At 35.0% G+C, this 18,247-nt stretch overlaps 1 protein-coding gene across 2 annotated transcripts in view; it reads left to right on the top strand.

Annotated features, from left to right (window-relative positions):
* LOC148949889 (equilibrative nucleoside transporter 1-like) overlaps window positions 1-18,247 on the top strand; it is a 220,031-nt gene that overhangs the window by 165,001 nt on the left and 36,783 nt on the right. For both annotated transcript variants that reach the window (XM_089091357.1, XM_089091356.1), the window contains exon 11: window positions 16,908-17,107. In XM_089091357.1, coding sequence (XP_088947483.1) covers window positions 16,908-17,107 — 200 coding nt within the window. The remainder of the gene's footprint in view (window positions 1-16,907; window positions 17,108-18,247) is intronic.

Here is an 18,247-nt window from a genome sequence, read left to right as displayed (position 1 = left end):
AATCAAGGCCTCGGTGAAAGGCGTAAATGTTGATTGGAATATTGAATAATTTTAAAATACTTATAATTTTAACAAACTCGAAACTTCCGAGGTATCAGGAATGGACTTATTTTAATGCAGTTTGCTTTTATTTGAAAAATTTCCTTTTAGATTTTTTTTTTAGAATAATTCAAAAATATAGTCACTACTACTGATTAGAGAGTAACGAAATTTTGTTAAGTTTTAACATTTACATAAATTTTGGGCAATTGAACATCTAGGAAATTCATGGTCACTGAAAGTATGAACATTGGATGAGATTATGAATTGAATGTAAATAAAAAATGCAATATTTTTCAATGAATTTAGCTACTGAATAGTTCTTGCATAACTTGTAGCCAGGGCTAATATTGACCAGATTTTGAAAGTAATATTCTCGATTTTTCATGGTTAGTAGAATTCTGTAATAAAGAGAATTCCAGGCTTACTGCTGATATGGCAGTAACAATTCAGAATGATATTTGTTAGGACTAGGGGAATTTTCCCTTGAAATAGGAATAAATGGTTGGCCAGGCAATATCTTCCCGTGATATTTTGATTAGAGAAGTGGAAAATATATGCACTTTATGAATTTTTTAGAAACTATACTCGATCGAGAGAGAGAGAGAGAGAGAGAGAGAGAGAGAGAGAGAGAGAGAGAGAGAGAGAGAGAGAGAGAGAGAGAGAGAGAGAGAGAGAGAGAGAGAGAGAGAGAGAGAGAGAGAGAGAGAGAGAGAGAGAGAGAGAGAGAGAGAGAGAGAGAGAGAGAGAGAGAGAGAGAGAGAGAGAGAGAGAGAGAGAGAGAGAGAGAGAGAGAGAGAGAGAGAGAGAGAGAGAGAGAGAGAGAGAGAGAGAGAGAGAGAAAGAGAAAGAGAAAGAGAGAGGGGATAAGTAATTAGAATGTTCTGTTGAAGTAAGCAGAAATCAATATCAAGATAGTTTTAAAAAGATTTTATTGGTCTCCAAACGCAAAAAACCATAAAACTTTTTTTGGTACTTGGATAAACCTATATTCTTAAAACCGAGCACCAAAGTGCGCAGTAGTCAGACATATTTAAAAAATATTCTATCTTACGACAACCCCTTGCTTTCTTTTACTCTTATAAAGTTTTAATTTTCTCGGTATGAAATTATATTGAAATTGTATTTTACTTTTTTGGGTGCCTGGATATATTTTTACCCTTCTATTTATTTTCACTCTTCTATAGTTTTTTAACTCTTCTATAAATATTTTTTACTCTTCTATATATCTATTTTTTTACTCTTCTTACTCACTTCTAAACGTTTTAATAGATGTTCGCCCTCTTTGTTTCTTGCTAACACTGTATAAAGATAATCACTTTAATTCCACCGCAGATGATTCCTGGCTCTTCATTCTCGGTGCGCACGAACAGCTCCTCCCACTTACTCTTTCATTAGCGGGTTAAAAATGTTAGTATATGTTTATCAGTCACTGACAAATGGTTCATCGATAATTGTCCCTATCTTCAAAAAAGGAGACCGAATTGAATGTAAAAACTACCGTAGCATATCCCTCATCCCAATTGCTGCGAAGATGTTCGCAATTATACTTCTAAGTAGGTTCCGAGACACGAGAAATTCCTGAACGCGACCCTATCAAGCAGGATTTAGACTAGACAAGATTAAGTCAAAATTTTTGGAGAGCTGGCTCATTAGGGAAGACGTCGGTGGGCATAAAGTGAAACAGTGGTGCACAAAAGGGATTGACAATGACAGCTCATTCTATTGTAAAGTTTGTAAAAAGACACTCAGCTGCCAGAAAGGGTTCCAGGCCCTTCTTTAATATGCAACCGCACAAGATCACAAAAAGAATAATTCTGTCATGTTAAACCAGCGTCAGTTGAAACTCGCTGCATCAGCTCCAACCGGAAACCACCCAAACTCATAAAGTGGCAATAGCATACCACAAAAGAATCTGGAAATGCTCTGCAAGCAAGATGCAGCATCAAGGGTAGAGATAGTTTGTGTTACAAAGACTATTGCTAGTTCTTTTGCTGCAGCGTCGTGGGATCATATTGCCGAGGTGTTCCAAACAATGTTCCCTGATGCTGTACCAGTAGGCTTCTCGTTAAATGCTAAAAAAAATGACATACTTGTTGACGGAGGCTATTTATCTGTACTTTCGAGAAATTCTAGTCAAAGACATCCAGAAATCTGACTTTGTGCTGGAATATGATGAAACAACGAACAATGGTGGGGTAAAGGAGCTCCAAATAATAGTTCGTTACTGGTCAAAAGAGCAAAAACAAGTAGTTACTCGGAATCTTTGGACATATTATATGGGACATGCAACCAATGAAGATCTGAGTAAGAAAATCCTGTAGAGGATTGAAGATGAAGGACTTTCACTTGAGAGATTGCTGATGCTTGCAATTGATGGCCAAACTGTAAAAAGGAAAGTATGGTCAATCGTAGACTCAGAAAAGAGCAAAAGTTATTCAAAAGGCCTATTGAGTATCGGAACTTGCAAAATTCATGCAGTGCCTAATGCATTCCTGAAAGGGCTACAAGAAATCGGGGAGGAGTGCTCTGGTATGATCATCGCTGTTCATCACTTCTTCAGCGGATGGCCAGCTCGTTCTGACGATTTCAGCCAGTGCCAGCGGAAAGTTAAAGTTCCTCAGCATAAGTTTGTGAAGCAAATCCCCACGAGATGGCTCACCATAGGGGAAGCAGCATGCCGCTTGATCGAACAGTGGCCTGCATTTATAGAAAATTTCCTAGAATTTGTGCTAAAGAAAAATAGTCTGCAGTACCTGATGTCAAATGCAAAATATTTGAAAATTGTAAGTTGGCTAAAAAGCAAACAATGAAAGCCAAAATTGAGTTCATTGTAAGCTCTGCAGCAATTTTCATCGCCTTTACTGGTGTATTTCAAGAACATGAGCCGTTAATTTATGTGGTACACTTTGAGCTGAGACGGTTATACACAGTTCTTTTGGGGCAGATTGTGTCGGCTGTTGATGTCAATCTCTGGATCCTCGGTGGTTTTGAAGGCTTAAATAGTACCGCAGATGTTTACCTACAGCAAGCCTTGTGTAATGAAAGGGTCCTGGATGCCCTGGATTCTTCGAAAGTTATCTTGAAAGACAGGAATTTTTTCCTGAGAATAACTTCTCGTAACTTCTCGGCCTGTCATAGGCCGGCGAGGATCTTACGGTAGTAATTGGGATCCTTGTAATCCATCTGACGGCTTCTGAGTAGTCATTTTTTGTCACTTTTTTGGTGTCCTCAAGTAACTAACGTCACTTTTCGCGCACCTCGTCGCGGCCGACCTCTGTTAGATATATATATATATATATGTATATATATATATATTTTTATATATATATATATATATATATATATATATATATATATATATATATATATATATATATATATATATATATATATATATATATATATATATATATATATATATATATATATATATATATATATATATATATATATATATATATATATATATATATATATATATATATATATATATATATATTTTTTTTTTTTTTTTTTTTCTGCATGCCCGGGCACTTCGTATTGAAGGAGTTGTCGTAGAAAGTTTGAAAAGGGCTCATTCGATTGCAAATTGGCTGGATTGTCACCGGATCTAGTCATTGAGCAAGCTCTAATGCGCAGTTTAAGACAACAGGTGGACTAACTCGTGGACGGGGGATCACACAAACTCAGCGTCTAATATGGGCTTTTTCGATGCCAATCTGTGCAGAATTAAGTACATCAATGCAAGGTCTGACTAGCCTGAGTTACTCCACAGGTGATCAACACGTCGAAATGTTCCAGTAGTAGATTAAGAGTGATACTTAAAACCCGGAGGAGGTCTTGTACTTTTTGCAAACCTTGGTTCCGTTCAGAGAACACAAAGGGTTCTTAACATCGTTACGTGCGTAATTGCATCACCTAATGTAGATGCTGACACCGTGAAAGAAGTTGGAGCCCGAATTCTAGACGAAATAACTGGGAAGGCAGTTGATACATTTTCGTTCTGGAAAAAAGACAATGCTGTTACACGGGCATCTAAATCAGCAGTTAATATCCATAGTTAACTGGTTCTTGAAGGTTCAGGCTTTCTTTTCCAGTGTTAAGTTATGGTGGTAAACCAGGAAGTACTCGATCTTGAAGGCATTTTTTCGCATGAGCTCTATACCTATTTTCTATCCCAGTTTGTATCCTATGAAATTCTGCGTCCAGTTGACAAACCCTCTCTATCAAACACGATTTAAAAGGCGTCAGGAGACCATTTGAATGAATGGTTAGACTCTTGCGAATATGTTGTTGATGGTGGCTGGCTACACCAGAAATCTATTTGGAAGCACATCTCTACATTTGACTTTATTAGCGACAGTTATGTCAGCTAATTCACAACTAGATTTAAAGAAGCTTCCGTATTTTTGACGGATATGACAATGGTCTTTTGGCGAAAGGCGTGTCTTACCTCAATAATTCTAGGGATAAACAGTGCCCAGTGGTAGAGTTCACTGGTACAACACAGCTACCAATAAAGAAAGAAGAGTTCTTGCAAAACTTCTCAAACAAGCAGCAGATAATTCTAGCGATAAGAGAAAAATTGTCCTCAGCAGGTTGTTCGACATAACATAACTCTGCTGACGCGGATGTTCTGATTGCATCCACAGCCATTCATAATGCAAGAACTCAGTTGACATGTCTCATCGACAATGACATTGTACTCCTTATCCTTCTCCTCTATCTTGTCACTGTCAACCATAAATACCTGTATTTCGGATCCGAGATAAAGGCTTCAAATGAACATAAGCTATGGAATATTTCCTACATAAAAGAAAAAGTAGACGACGTGTGCCATTCAATTCTATTTCTTCACATGTTCCTAGGCTGTAAAACCACTTTGAGGGTACAAGGAAGTGGTAAATCTGTCGGACTGTCATTGTACCAGTTAGATCTGTCTTTCCTTGAGGCTACCAAGGTCTTTATGAAATCGAAAGTTAAGAAAGATGGACTCATATTATCTGGTGAACATGCTTTTCTAAGAATTTATAAAGGAAAGCCTGAAAAAACTCTCGTGTCCTTGAGACATCGCCTGTTCTTGTACAAGCTTACTTCCTCTTCCGCATTTGTTTGTCCTGATCAGCTGCCTCCCACAACATCAGCTGCGAAGTTCTATTCTTTTCGCGTATATTTATAGTTAGTGCAACGGAAAAGCAAGACTGCTGTGATGTAACCGGAGAACTGGAGATGGCGACTCTCTGCTGATAATTACATCCCAATAATGGCGGGGAGGAAACAATATCTCCAAGGCCTTCTTCAAATTATGCGCTGCATATACAAATCATGTTGCAATATGATAAGCAGCACTTGCCGTAAGAATGACGCGTCCTGCACACTTGCTTAGGGGGAGTATATGGGAACAAGCTTTAATAACTCTGAATCAACATCTTTAGTAGAAGAAGAGTTTTAGTTTTTCGCAATAACTGTGGTTTTGATCTTTTGAAGTGCTCATTGATGAAATGATGATTCTCAATGATATATGATCTGAAAATGATGATTATCAAAACTGCGATTTATGTACAGGCGCGTTAATGTATTTCTTTTCCAATTGCGATAGAAATCGTTAATAAGAATGGTCTTCCTAGCGTTTATGTCCCTATGCCCATTGTTTCCCTTTTTCAACAGTCTGGTCTTCACGCGGTTGAATCTCGTCCGATAACCAAGTTTTCAACGATTCGCAAGGCAACAAAGAGTGGGATACTTCTTTGCCCCTTTAAATTACCATTAGAGATTTTTCCTTGTTTTTGTTTGAAGTATATCAAACATCCATTGATCTGATCTTTCTGACAATTCGGAAGAAAAGCTCTTTCATATATCTTTGCGATGGAGTTATTGAGACCCCATTTATAGTTTAATAAAGTTACAGGCGTCTCATAATAGAATTAAAGTTAGTGTAAGTTTCAACGAGTTAATTCACACTAAACTTAGGTCTCCGAACGTACTGAAATTGCAAAAATCGAAAAAAAGAATTTTCCATCCTGTTCACCCTTTTTAAGCAGTTCCATAAGCTTTTTCCCATCAGACAATCTTGCTAGATTTCGATTATGCTATCTAGCAATTTCTTTTGAACATTTTACCGTATAAAAATCATCTTAAATGTCAAAATTGAAAAAACCTATTTTTTCGCCCCCTATCACGCCCGTTAAGCAGCTCCAGAAAGTTTTCCCGGTAGGTAATTTTAACGCATTTTGAATATGTTATTAACCAATTTTTTTTTTTAGCATTTTAACGTAAAAAAGCTTTTTAAGTGTCAAAAGTGGAAAAACCTATTTTTTCGTCCCCTTCCACCCCTTTAAGCAGCCTCAGGGTTTTCCCGGTGGGCGATTTTAGCGGATGGGGGATATGTCGTTCATTAATTTTTTTTTTGAAAATTTTAGCGTAAAAATGCTTCCAAAATGTCAAAAATGTAAATACCTAATTTTTCGCCCCCTTCCACCCCCGTTAAGCAGACCCAGAAGGTTTTCCCGGATTTTGGATATAATGTTCAGCGATTTTTTCTGAACATCTTGGTGTAAAAAAAATCTTTTGTTGCAATTTTGTCCGGGTTGTCCCACTTTTCTCCGTACTTTTACTGGACTATAGGTCACTTCCCGATGGGTGACGTGGAGGTGTCTTAAGAGTAGACGGGGTCTGGGTGGAACAACGCAAAGAGTCATCAAAAGCTAATACCTTGTCATTAGTATCTTCTTTTGTAGTACAATCGATGCAAAGTCAATCTTTTTGACCACTTAGAACGTTCTAGACCGGAGCAATGTTCATGGAAGTAAAACTCACAGCTAGTGCACTGAATAGAGTTACTAGTAAATCTTAATCTGCATTCCTGGCATACTCTCTTTGCCTGTTTTTGAACTGGAATGGGTTTTGATATATTATCGCTGATTAAAGATGAGTTAGCTAGGGTCACTGAATTAATTCATGTTCAAAGCTCTTAATTAATTCAATTCCAAAATGAGTGAATCCAAAAACGTGTTTCCACTCTGAAGACTGAATGAAGACTGAAAGATGGGTCTGTAGGACCAGTGATAAATGTAAACTTGTTCAATTTGGGAATTTATGAAAATCATTCCCTTACCAGAACAACCTTTGCATTAAAAATTCGTCTTTGCAAATGGTATGGAGAAAATGTTGGCGAGTCATCAGTTTTATAGATTATGAACTGGCATTTGCTTCAACTGATAGAAAAGCTTTAATGAATGTCCTGTCTTTACAGCACCTCTTAGTTTAATAAGTATCGTCATGATGTGGTCAAAATGGGGAGGCAAAGCCCACTTAGTAGGAATTTTTCATATAATTTATAGAAAATTGGAGCAAGTGCAAATGTTTGAGCAATTTCGAAACATTTATCACTGCCTTTCTTTCCAATAATGTGACGAAGCCTTGTTTCAAAAGTTTAGTGTAGGTACTTGATCTGGTTACTAAACTAAAAGTGTTTGCATGTGTTTTATTGGAAACGACTGCAGCAATGCAGTAGGAATATCCAGTTGGCAGGCACTATTCCTTTCAAAAAGTGAATATATCCTCAATTTCAGAAACGTTTATAATTTGATAGAAATCCGTCGAGAAAAAATGAATATTACAAAATTTTCTCTGCAAGTGTATTTCACATTATCTTAGAATATCTTGGAATTATGTTGAAAATGAATTAGCTATTTTTAATTAATAAAAGGTTGCAATAAAGTGTTCTGTAATTTTTGTTATTTTCAATTTGGTTCTTTCAACTACTTTTTTTTCCAAAACTTAATTTTTCCAAATGAAAATTGAACTTTTTTTTCCATTTTCCCATTTACTCTTTATCCAAAACTTCATTTTTCTTCAATTATTCATTTACAATCGGTATATTAATTGAAGATCCATTAGAAATCAGAATAACAAAATTGAAGAATCCTGGTTCAGTGACTGGTTTGCAGGTAAAAGTAGATACTGAACACACTTGTTTAGCTTCAATTTTAAGTAGTACTAAAACAGGGAGCACAGGGAGAGGTTGTGGGTCGATGATAGAAAGTATTCGTAATAGTATAAACTTTACTAAGAACCCAAGCGCTAATTAAAAACACTTATAAAACTTAGAAACTGATTATCCAAATCGAAGCGTTGCAAGTGTTTGCGGCAGATCTCTTCGTGCTTTTTACACATGTCTGATGATCCTTTAATGTTTAGGCTAGGAAAAAAATCTTTACTATTGGATTAATGAATTATTGCCTACTACAAATGTTTCTTGCAAAAGTTGTTAAACATTTTTATCCTTCTCATCAATACAGCTAACCGAAGGTAAAAATATGCACAAGCACGTGTTTTCAATCTATGCATTGATTGTGTATAGCACACATATCTATCCTATATAACTGCAAAACGAAAACAATCTACAGAAATTTTACAAAAAATCTTTATCTTACAAAGTTTTAGAAGCAAAATTGTTATTCTCACCCGTTTTGAACAAACAAAGTTTATCTTTCCGTATAATTGTAAAAGAACTGATTAGCATCGCCGAATGTAAAATAGAACTAAACTTAGGAAATAAAAGTAATAGGGCTAATGTTTTTCAAGACAGTGTACCTTGAAAACCCCCAAAATTAGCCCCATGTGTATTCTTTATTTTATTTCTTCAGTTGTAGGAAAAGTACCAGACTACAATGCGTCACCTGAAAGCGGTTTTGCCTAATCTGTTTTTCCAAAAACCCGAGAAACACGAGTTTGAAAATTTTGACAATTGTATCTCAGAATTGGTTATAGCTAAAACATTCATTTTTATTTCAAAATTAAAAAGACAAATCGCTTTTATCGTTCTGCTTATTTTTTTGGCCTAAGCTGATCCGTTCCTGAGATAAAACGGAATGAATATCAGTTTCGGAAAAACCTTCTGAAAATTTCGGAACATGGTTAAGGCTCAGGATGGACAAAACGGAATTGGCTCAGTATGTGACTTTCGGCAAAACATATTTCATCTGATAGACAAATTTTAATTTCGATAATTAACTGGGAGTTTTACAATAAAATGTAACAAAAGATCAATGGGAGGTCTCACTTAGCAACAAGCTTCTTGAAATTTCTGGTTTTCAAACAGTTCGTGGTAACGAACTGTAAGTAAGGAGCGACCCGGCTCCTTACTTACAATAGTAACCGAACTCTGAAAAACGGAATTTTTATACCAATAGATACATAAAATGAATTGAATTTTCATGCTGATTTTAAATATATAAGTTCAATCAAATTTAGTCATACCCATCAAAAGTTACGAGCCTGAGAAAATTTGCCTTATTTTCGGAAAAAGCGGAAACACCCCCTAAAAATCATGGAATCTTAATGAAAATCACATCATCAGATTCAGCGTATCAAAGAACCCTACTGTAGAGGTTTCAAGCTCCTATCTGCCAAAATGTGGAATTTATATTTTTTGCGAAAGAAATATCACGGATGCGTGTTTATTTTTATTTTTTTTCCCAGGGGTGATCTTATTAACCCAGTGGTCCTAGAATATCGTGAGAGGGCTAATTCGAACAGAAACTAAAAGTTCTAGTGCTCTTTTTAAGTGACCAAAACATTGGAGGGTAACTGGGCCCCCTTCTACGCTCATTTTTTCCCAAAGTCACTTGCTCAACATTTTAAGATAGCCATTTTTCAGCATAGTCGAAAAATCTAATAATTATATCTCTAAGGACGAATTAATCCCCACAGTCCCCGGGGAAGGGCTGAAAGTTATGAACTTTGCCCATCGTTTACATATAGTATTGGCTGTTAAGAAGTTTACAGACGTTTTCAGGGGGGATTTTTGGTGGGGGTGGGGGTTCGGGGAGGGGGCTACGTGGGAGGATCTTTCCACGGAGTAATCTTTCATAGGTGAAGAGAATTTTCCATGAAGGAGCCTCCGGTTTTCCCAGTATCATTTAAAAAAAAACGATCAGAAATTAAATAATAAAAACAAAATTTTCCAACTGAAAGCAACGAGCAACATTAAAACTTAAGACGAACAGAAATTAATAAGTATATGAGGGGGTTTGCCCCCTTGTCATTACCTCACTCTTTACGCTAAAGTATTTTTAGTGCTTTCAAAAGAGCTATTTATTCTAATTAAACGGCCTTTGTGATTCAGGGTCATTCATAAAAAAAAACTAGAACAAAATTTAAACTTTAGTGTGAAGAGCGAGGCATTGATTGGGGGTGGGCGAACTCCCTCATATACGTAACAATTTCTGTTTGTATTAAGTTTTAATGTTGCTCTATACTTTCAGTTGAAATAACTTTTTTTTTATATTTAACTTTCGGAGGCAGAGGCTGCTTCGGGACAAGCTATGATTTCAGCTGAAGTACTTTGTTAGAACCTCAGCTTTGTTACAACCTCTAATAAAACTTTTTGTATATCGCTATATTTACTACTGGCATGAAATGGTAAAGCGATTTTACGTCTTTTGTTCTTGCTGTTGGCCAATCGATCACTGTGCTAGAAGGTACAGGAGGCAGCAACCTTTCCACAACATTCACTGCTGACACATTGGGCAATGGCCTCCAATCAGCTCCAATCCAATCAGTGCCATCTGTGCTAAAGAAGAGTTGAATTAAAACACCATTAGAATTAAAACAAACTGAAATAATTGAGAAATGGATGGGCTAAGATAAATGATAAGATAGTGCAAAAGGCAAGAAAAAGATTTTTTGAACTTATAATAATAAAAGTAATATTTTAGCTTCACATCTAGAAAAGTGAAAAATAATCCAAAAAGGTTGGACAAAATAAAAAAAATCACAAAACTAATTAAAAATCAAAGGAAAACTTGCATCTGAATTATCTTATTGGAGTTTATTCAGATATAAGTTTTTTTTTCATTTTGATTTTGTATAGTTTTATGTTCTTCTAATTGTTTTGTTTTCTTTTTATGTTTGTTTCAGCTAAAAAAAAGAAATATAAACGGTTGTGAATGTGAACAAATATCTGGACTATTATTATCGTTGGTGAAAAAAGTCTTGTTAACGAATTTTACCTATTTTTCAATATTTTTGTTTGGTTTTAACTAATTAGTTACTAATTAGTTACAGGACTTTAACTAATTAGTTACAGTCCTGTCCATCCCCATGGTAGATATGGAAATCACTCTTTTTGACAAAGTTTAAACTAGGATTTGGTATGACCAGTGCTGTTTTTTGTTGTACTGACAACCACAGTTTTCAATCTTCCTCTTCTATGTTCTTTCTTGTAGCTTGTCCATCTCTCGTTCTTTCAAGTGTTATTTTTATACATAACAAATGGGGCCCTGGGCTTGCTTAAGAATTTTTGACAACTTGCCCCCCCCCAAAAAAAAAAGTGGAATTCAGCTCTGTACAAGTTTTGCTATTTATTATTAGATAATCAATATAACGTATTACTGGACCATTGCCCAGGGGTTGTGGGAGTTTTGTTATATCCAGAGATATAGTTTTGTACCTTTTGACTATGCTGAACAAAATGGCTATCTCAAAATTTTGATCGGACTATTTTGGGAAAAATTACATGGAAGGGGGCCTAGTTGCCCTCCAATCTTTTTGGTTACTTGAAAAGGGCACTAGAACTTTAAATTTCCGTTCTAATAAGCTCTCCCAGTATTCTGGGAGCATTATGTCGATACGATAACGTTTTGAAAAAAAAACAAAAAAAAAACAAACGCGCATCCGTAATCTTTCCAAAATTCCACATTTTTGCAAATGGGAGCTTGAAACCTCTACATCATAGTTTTTAGATATGCTAAATTGCATGGTGTGAATCCCATCAAGATTCTTTGACTTTTAGGGAGTGTTTCCCTCCTTTTTTCAAGATCAGGGAAGTTTTCTTGGGCTCCTAGCCTTTGATGGGTAGGACTAGATTGAATGAACTTGATTTATTTAGAATCAGCATCATAAGCCGATTCTTTTGATATATTAATTGGTATCAAAATTCCGTTTTTTAGAGATTCGGTTACTAGTGAGCCGCATCGCTCCTTATTCAGGTTACAAGTATTCCATACAATATGACTCACCTTTGAGGATTGAAGTCTTACCTTACGAACGGAGTAAATGAAATATAAATATGATTTATAATAATTAGTTTGGTCAATGATAAAAGACGGTGGAATACTAAGGAGGTCAGAGAGGTCAGAGAGGTCACCATAAAGCTGAGAAAAAGTAAAACATGCATCGGAAAGTATATAAAGTTATTTAAGATCGAGTAACGAGATAGCTCCTGAACTGTTAGTTTCCTGAATGAGGTTTCTAGCTTTGTTAGAAACCTTAGAAAGGGATTTAAACATAAATAAAAACTTTGATTTGATGATTTGAACACTCAGTCGTACTGACACTGCGACCTGCAACCGAAACAACCAAAGGAATTTGTTAATAGACATTTATTCAAGTTTAGTTTTCTTGTTGTATTTTGTGAATGTGTTTATTAGGAGGCTTTATCTTTCCGTATGATTCTGATTCCCAGTATAAGTTTTTTTAGTAATATTTGTAGTCTGTACCATAGATATTTGTATGATTCTGACGACAATACAATCTTTTTATGCCGTATCTTTTGTGTACCATGTTATACCTGTTAAAGGAGTATATATATATATATATATATATATATATATATATATATATATATATATATATATATATATACCATCTTTTTATAAGATTAATTAAAAAAAACTTTTTCCACAAAATAAGTTTTTCAAAGAAAAGTAAAGAACTCCATTAAACCAAAAATGAGAAAAAATAAAATCAAATAATCTACCAAACGTGAAACTACCACAAATCAGCATCAATAAATAAATGGAACCCCAAGCAGAGAGATATTACGAGAAATAACCAAATAAGACTCGGAATAAACAAACATTAACGTAAGTATGGTTAAAAGTACCTTTGCCTTCCCAAGGCTAGAACACAACTTGTACTTTACCGAACAAATATTAAGGTTTTTCTTTTATAACTGTAATAAATCAAATAATATTAACATTTTTATTACTAAATGTCAGTATATGTATATTAAACTGACTGCACATTCATTTGTATTTTTTTCAAAAAAGTGCAAATTATGTTCTGGCCTAGGGAAGGCATAAGGGTTTTGAGCCCTACTCATGTTAATTTCTGCTCGTTTTGAGTTTGATTCGGTCAAACTCAAAAAGGGCACTAGCCCTTTCAATTTCCAATCAAATGAGCCCTTTTTGAGTTTCTACGACAACAGTTTCTATAAACACCTTATATACCCCCAGGGCATAAATTACAACCCTTGCCCTGAGGGCTGTGAGTGGGTTGTCATCCTCAAAGACGTAATTTCCAGAACTTTCAACTACGTTAAACAGAATGGCTATCTCAAAATTTTGATTGGATATGTTTGGGGAAATGGTTGGAGTGAGAGGGGCGTTAGTTGCTCTCCAGTCACTTTCAACTATTAAAAAGACACTAGCCCTTTCGATTTCAAATCGAATGAGCCCTTTTGAAGTTCCTACGACAACGCTTTCAACAAAAACCTTATATTTCCCCACGGTATAACTTACAATCCTTGCCCTGAGGGCTGGGGGTGTGTCATCCTCAAAGACCTAATTTCCAGAACTTTCAACTACGTTGAAAAAAATTTCTATCTCAAAATCTTGATATGATGTGTTTGGGGAAATGGTGGGCGTGAGAAGGGGGTTAGTTGCCTAACTTCCGACTATTAAAAAGGGCACTAGCCCTTTCAATTTCCAGTCGAATGAACATTTTTTGAAGTTTCCACGACAACACTTTGTATAAAAACCATATATGCCCCAGGGCATAACCTACAACCCTTGACCTCTGAGGGCTTTGAGGGGGCTGTTATCCTCAAAGGCATAATTTCCGGACCTTTCAACTACGTTGAACAAAATGGCTCATCTCAATCTCAAATTTTGGTTAGATGTGTTTGGGGAAAGGGTGGGCGTGAGAGGGGGGTTACTTGCTCTCCAATCACTTTCGACTATTAAAAAGGCCACTAGCCGTTTCAATTTCCAATCGAATGATTCCTTTTTGAAGTTTCTACGACAACGTTTTCTATAAAAAAAACCTTATGAACCCTCAGGGTATAACTTACAGCCCTTGGCCTGAGGGCTGTGGGTGGATTTTCATCCTCAAAAATATAATTTCATGACTTTTCAACTAAATTGAATAAAATGGTGATCTCAAAAATTTTGCTTGGATGTGTTTGGGGAATGGTGGGTGTGAGAGGGGTCTTTTTTATCGTCCTATCACTTTCGACAATTAAAAAGGGCACAGGCCCTTCTAATTTTCGATCGAATGGGTTCTTTTTGAAGTTTCTACTACATCACTCTATAAAAACCAATATGCCCCCAGGGCATAACTTTCAACTTTTGCCCCGAAGGCTCTGAGGGGGTTTTCATCCTCAAAGACCTAATTTCTAAAACTTTTAACTACGTTGAACAAAATAGCCATCTACAAATTTTGATTGGATGAATTTGGGGAAAAGGTTGGCGGAAGAGGGGGGGGGGGGTTAATTGCCCTCCAATCACTTCCGACTATTAAAAAGGGCACTAGCCCTTTGAATTTCCAATCGAATAAGCCCTTTTTCAAGTTTCTACTACACAGCTTTCAATTAAACCTTATATGCTCCCAGGGCATAACTTACAACCCTTACCCTGAGGGGTGTAAGGGGAGTGTCATCCTCAAAGATATAATTTCTGGATATTTCAACTACTTTGAACAAAATGGCTATATCAAAATTTTGATTGGATATGTTTTAATAAATGGTGGCCGTGGAAGGGGTGTTATTTGCCTTCCAATCACTTTCGACTATTAAAAAGGGCATTAGCATTTTCAATTTCCAATCAAATGTGCCCTTTTTGAAGTTTTTACGACAACGCTTTCTATAAAAAAACCTTATATGCTCCCAGGGCTTAACTTACAACCCTAGCCCTGAGGACTTTGGGGGGCAGGGGGGGGGGGATGTCATCCTCAAAGACATAATTTCCAGAACTTTCAACTACGTTGCACAAAATGGCTATCTCAAAATTTTGATTGGATGTGTTTGGGGAAATGGTGGGCATAAGAGTGGGGTTAGTTGACCTCCAATCACTTTCGACTATTGAAAAGGACACTAGCCCTTTGAATTTCCAATCGAAAGAGCTCTTTTTGAAGTTTCTATGACAACGCTTTCTTTAAAAACCTTATATGCCCCCAGGGCATAACTTACGACCCTTGCCCTGAGGGCTGTGGGGGAGTGTCCTCCTCAAAAACATAATTTCTATGTGGAAATCATCTACGCTGCACAAAATGGCTATCTCGAAATTTTGATTGGATGTGTTCTGGGAAATGGTGGGCGTGGAAAGGGCGTTAGTTGCCTTCCGATCACTTTTGACTATTAAAAAAGGCACTAGCCTTTCCAATTTCCAATCGAATGAGCCCTTTTTTAAGTTTCTACGACAACTCCTTCGATAAGAAGTGCCCTGGTCAAAAAAAAAAAACAATAAAAAATAAGGCATTGTGCCAACATCGTTCTTTACTTAGGCATCGCGATTGCGCTGCCTATTATACTTGTATCCTCTCAGTGATTTAAATGAACTAGTTTAAGTTATTTTTTTACGATTCTTCTTATAATTATCTTTTTTTTATGCAGATCTTATGAAAGAAAGGTTGAGGTGCTTAGGGCTCGTTCTGCGGATGAAGAATGACAGATTGCCGAAGATTGACCATTTCGGCCAACCGTCTAAGGCTAAACGGAAAGCAGATCGTCCACGGTTGGGGTGGGAGGATGTCATAAAAAAAGATTTAAAGGAAATGGGAACTTCCTGGGAGTGTGCTAAAAATGGAGGCTTTGAATAGATTGGGATGGAGGAGTAGCCTGCGTAGGTGTGTTGGCCTAAGGCGGCTTGGTGCTGCTGTGAGTTCATAGTAGCAATAGTAGTGTAATTTATAAAAATTATAATATTATAAAAATTACAATAGTATTTGTAATTTTTTAGTGTAATTTGTGATATATGCATATACACACACACACACACACACACACACACACATATATATATATATATATATATATATATATATATATATATATATATATATATATATATATATATATATATACTATATATATATATATATATATATATATATATATATATATATATATATATATATATATATATATATATATATATATATATATATATATAAAAATATATATATATATATATATATATATATATATATATATATAAATATATATATATATATATATATATATATATATATATATATATATATATATATATATATATATACATATATATATATATATATATATATATATATATATATATATATATATATAAATATATATATATATATATATATATATATATATATATATATATATATATATATATATATATATATATATATATATATATATATATATATATATATATATATATATATATATGGTATCAGGAGCCCGACGGTTCTGCCGCTGGGCCCCGGCACTCGGCACACGGTAGGCTTCTATATATGGACTCCTATTGTCGCTTGTCTTCTAACCGCGGACAATCTGAGACCATTTTCTGTCTTTTCCTACTGCAGTATATTCATATATATTTGATTATTAAAGTAAGTCCGATTTTTTTATTATTAAAGCAAGCCCTGCCAGTTATTAGAATGAATTTTAGCAAGGCCAAATCGGTGATTTTTTTTTCTGTTATGTTATCATTGTTGCCAATGACTATTCATATTCATCTGTTAAGTTCGTGTATTTCGTCTTCTATTACCCTAAAAAGGTTTTCTTAGAAGAAAAATTCGTATAATTCTGAGAGTCTGTTTCACAACTCTATTTAACCTAAAAAATAATTATGTTGATCCCTTTATAGCCTAAAATGGGGAGCAAATGGATATTAGTTTTTGCCATTGTACGATTTCTTCTCATACCTGGAGTCATGCTTTGCAACGCCCAGCCACGGAAATATCTTCGTGTGTTTTTTGAAAATGATTTTGCCTTTATTCTGATTGTAGCCCTCTTGGCAGCTTCTAACGGATACTTAAGTACACTCTGCTTTATTTATGCTCCAAAGTAAGTGTTTTTTTCTTCACATTCTTTTATCATTTCTTAGACCACTCTGCTTCACTTATGCTCCCATTTACACTCTTTTATTTACACTCTTACCTTTTAAACTCTTTTCAATTACGCCATGTTTTATTTATGCTCCCAAGTAAGTATTTTCATTTATTTTTTTCACATTCTTTTATCATTTCTTAGACCACTCTGCTTCATTTATGCTCCCATTTACACTCTTTCATTTACACTCTGCTTTATTTATGCTCCCAATTAAGTGGTTTTATTAAATTTTTTTTATTTCGCATTCTTTTTTTCATTTCTTAGACCACTCTGCTTCATTTATGCTCCCATTTACACTCTTTCATTTACACTCTTATACATTTACACTCTGCTTCATTTATGCTCCCAAGTAAGTATTTTTGTTTATTTTTGTCACATTCTTTTATCATTTTTTATTAAATAAAAAAAACAAGTTTTTTTTTAATTGAAAGTAAGGAACGACGTTAAAACTATATGAAAGGGGCTATCCCCTCTTCAACGCCTCGCTCTTTACGCTAAAGTTTTTTATTGTTTAAAAAAAATAGAGCTGTGAGAAAGTCAAACTTTAGCGTAAATAGCGTGGTGTTGAGGAGGGGACAGCCCCTTTCATATACGGAATAATTTCTGTTCGTTTTAAGTTTTAACGTCGTTCCTTATTTTTAGTTAAAAAAAAACTTGTTTTTTATTATGTAATTTTTGAACGTTTTTGAATTAATTCAGGTTTTTATTTTGGCTCACCGTACATGAATAATTAAAACAAAATTTGTATATTAATTTTACTTTTATTTGGTTAAATGGCTTTCTCGAAACTTGTTTAATTTTATTTACAAACTTTTTTTATTAGTAATAAATATACGTAACTTACGAATTAACTTACGTAACGAACTTCTATATTCATTTATTTTTAATACGTGTATTAGGGGTTTCGCCCCTTAGTCAATACCTTGCTCTTTAAGCTAAAGTTCGAATTTTGTTCCAATTCTTTAAAAATGACCCCTTAATCACAAAGGCCGTTAATTAGAATAAATGGCTCTTTTGAAAGTACTAAAAAAATCTTTGGCTTAAAGAGTGAGGTATTGGCTAGGGGGTGAACCCAATCATATACGTAATATTTTC

This window comes from Artemia sp. Qi Xiang Cuo, chromosome 7 (genome assembly GCF_049724085.1).
Source record: "Artemia sp. Qi Xiang Cuo chromosome 7, ASM4972408v1, whole genome shotgun sequence".
Lineage (NCBI taxonomy): Eukaryota > Metazoa > Arthropoda > Branchiopoda > Anostraca > Artemiidae > Artemia > Artemia sp. Qi Xiang Cuo.
This window is presented reverse-complemented; position numbering and strand designations above follow the sequence as displayed.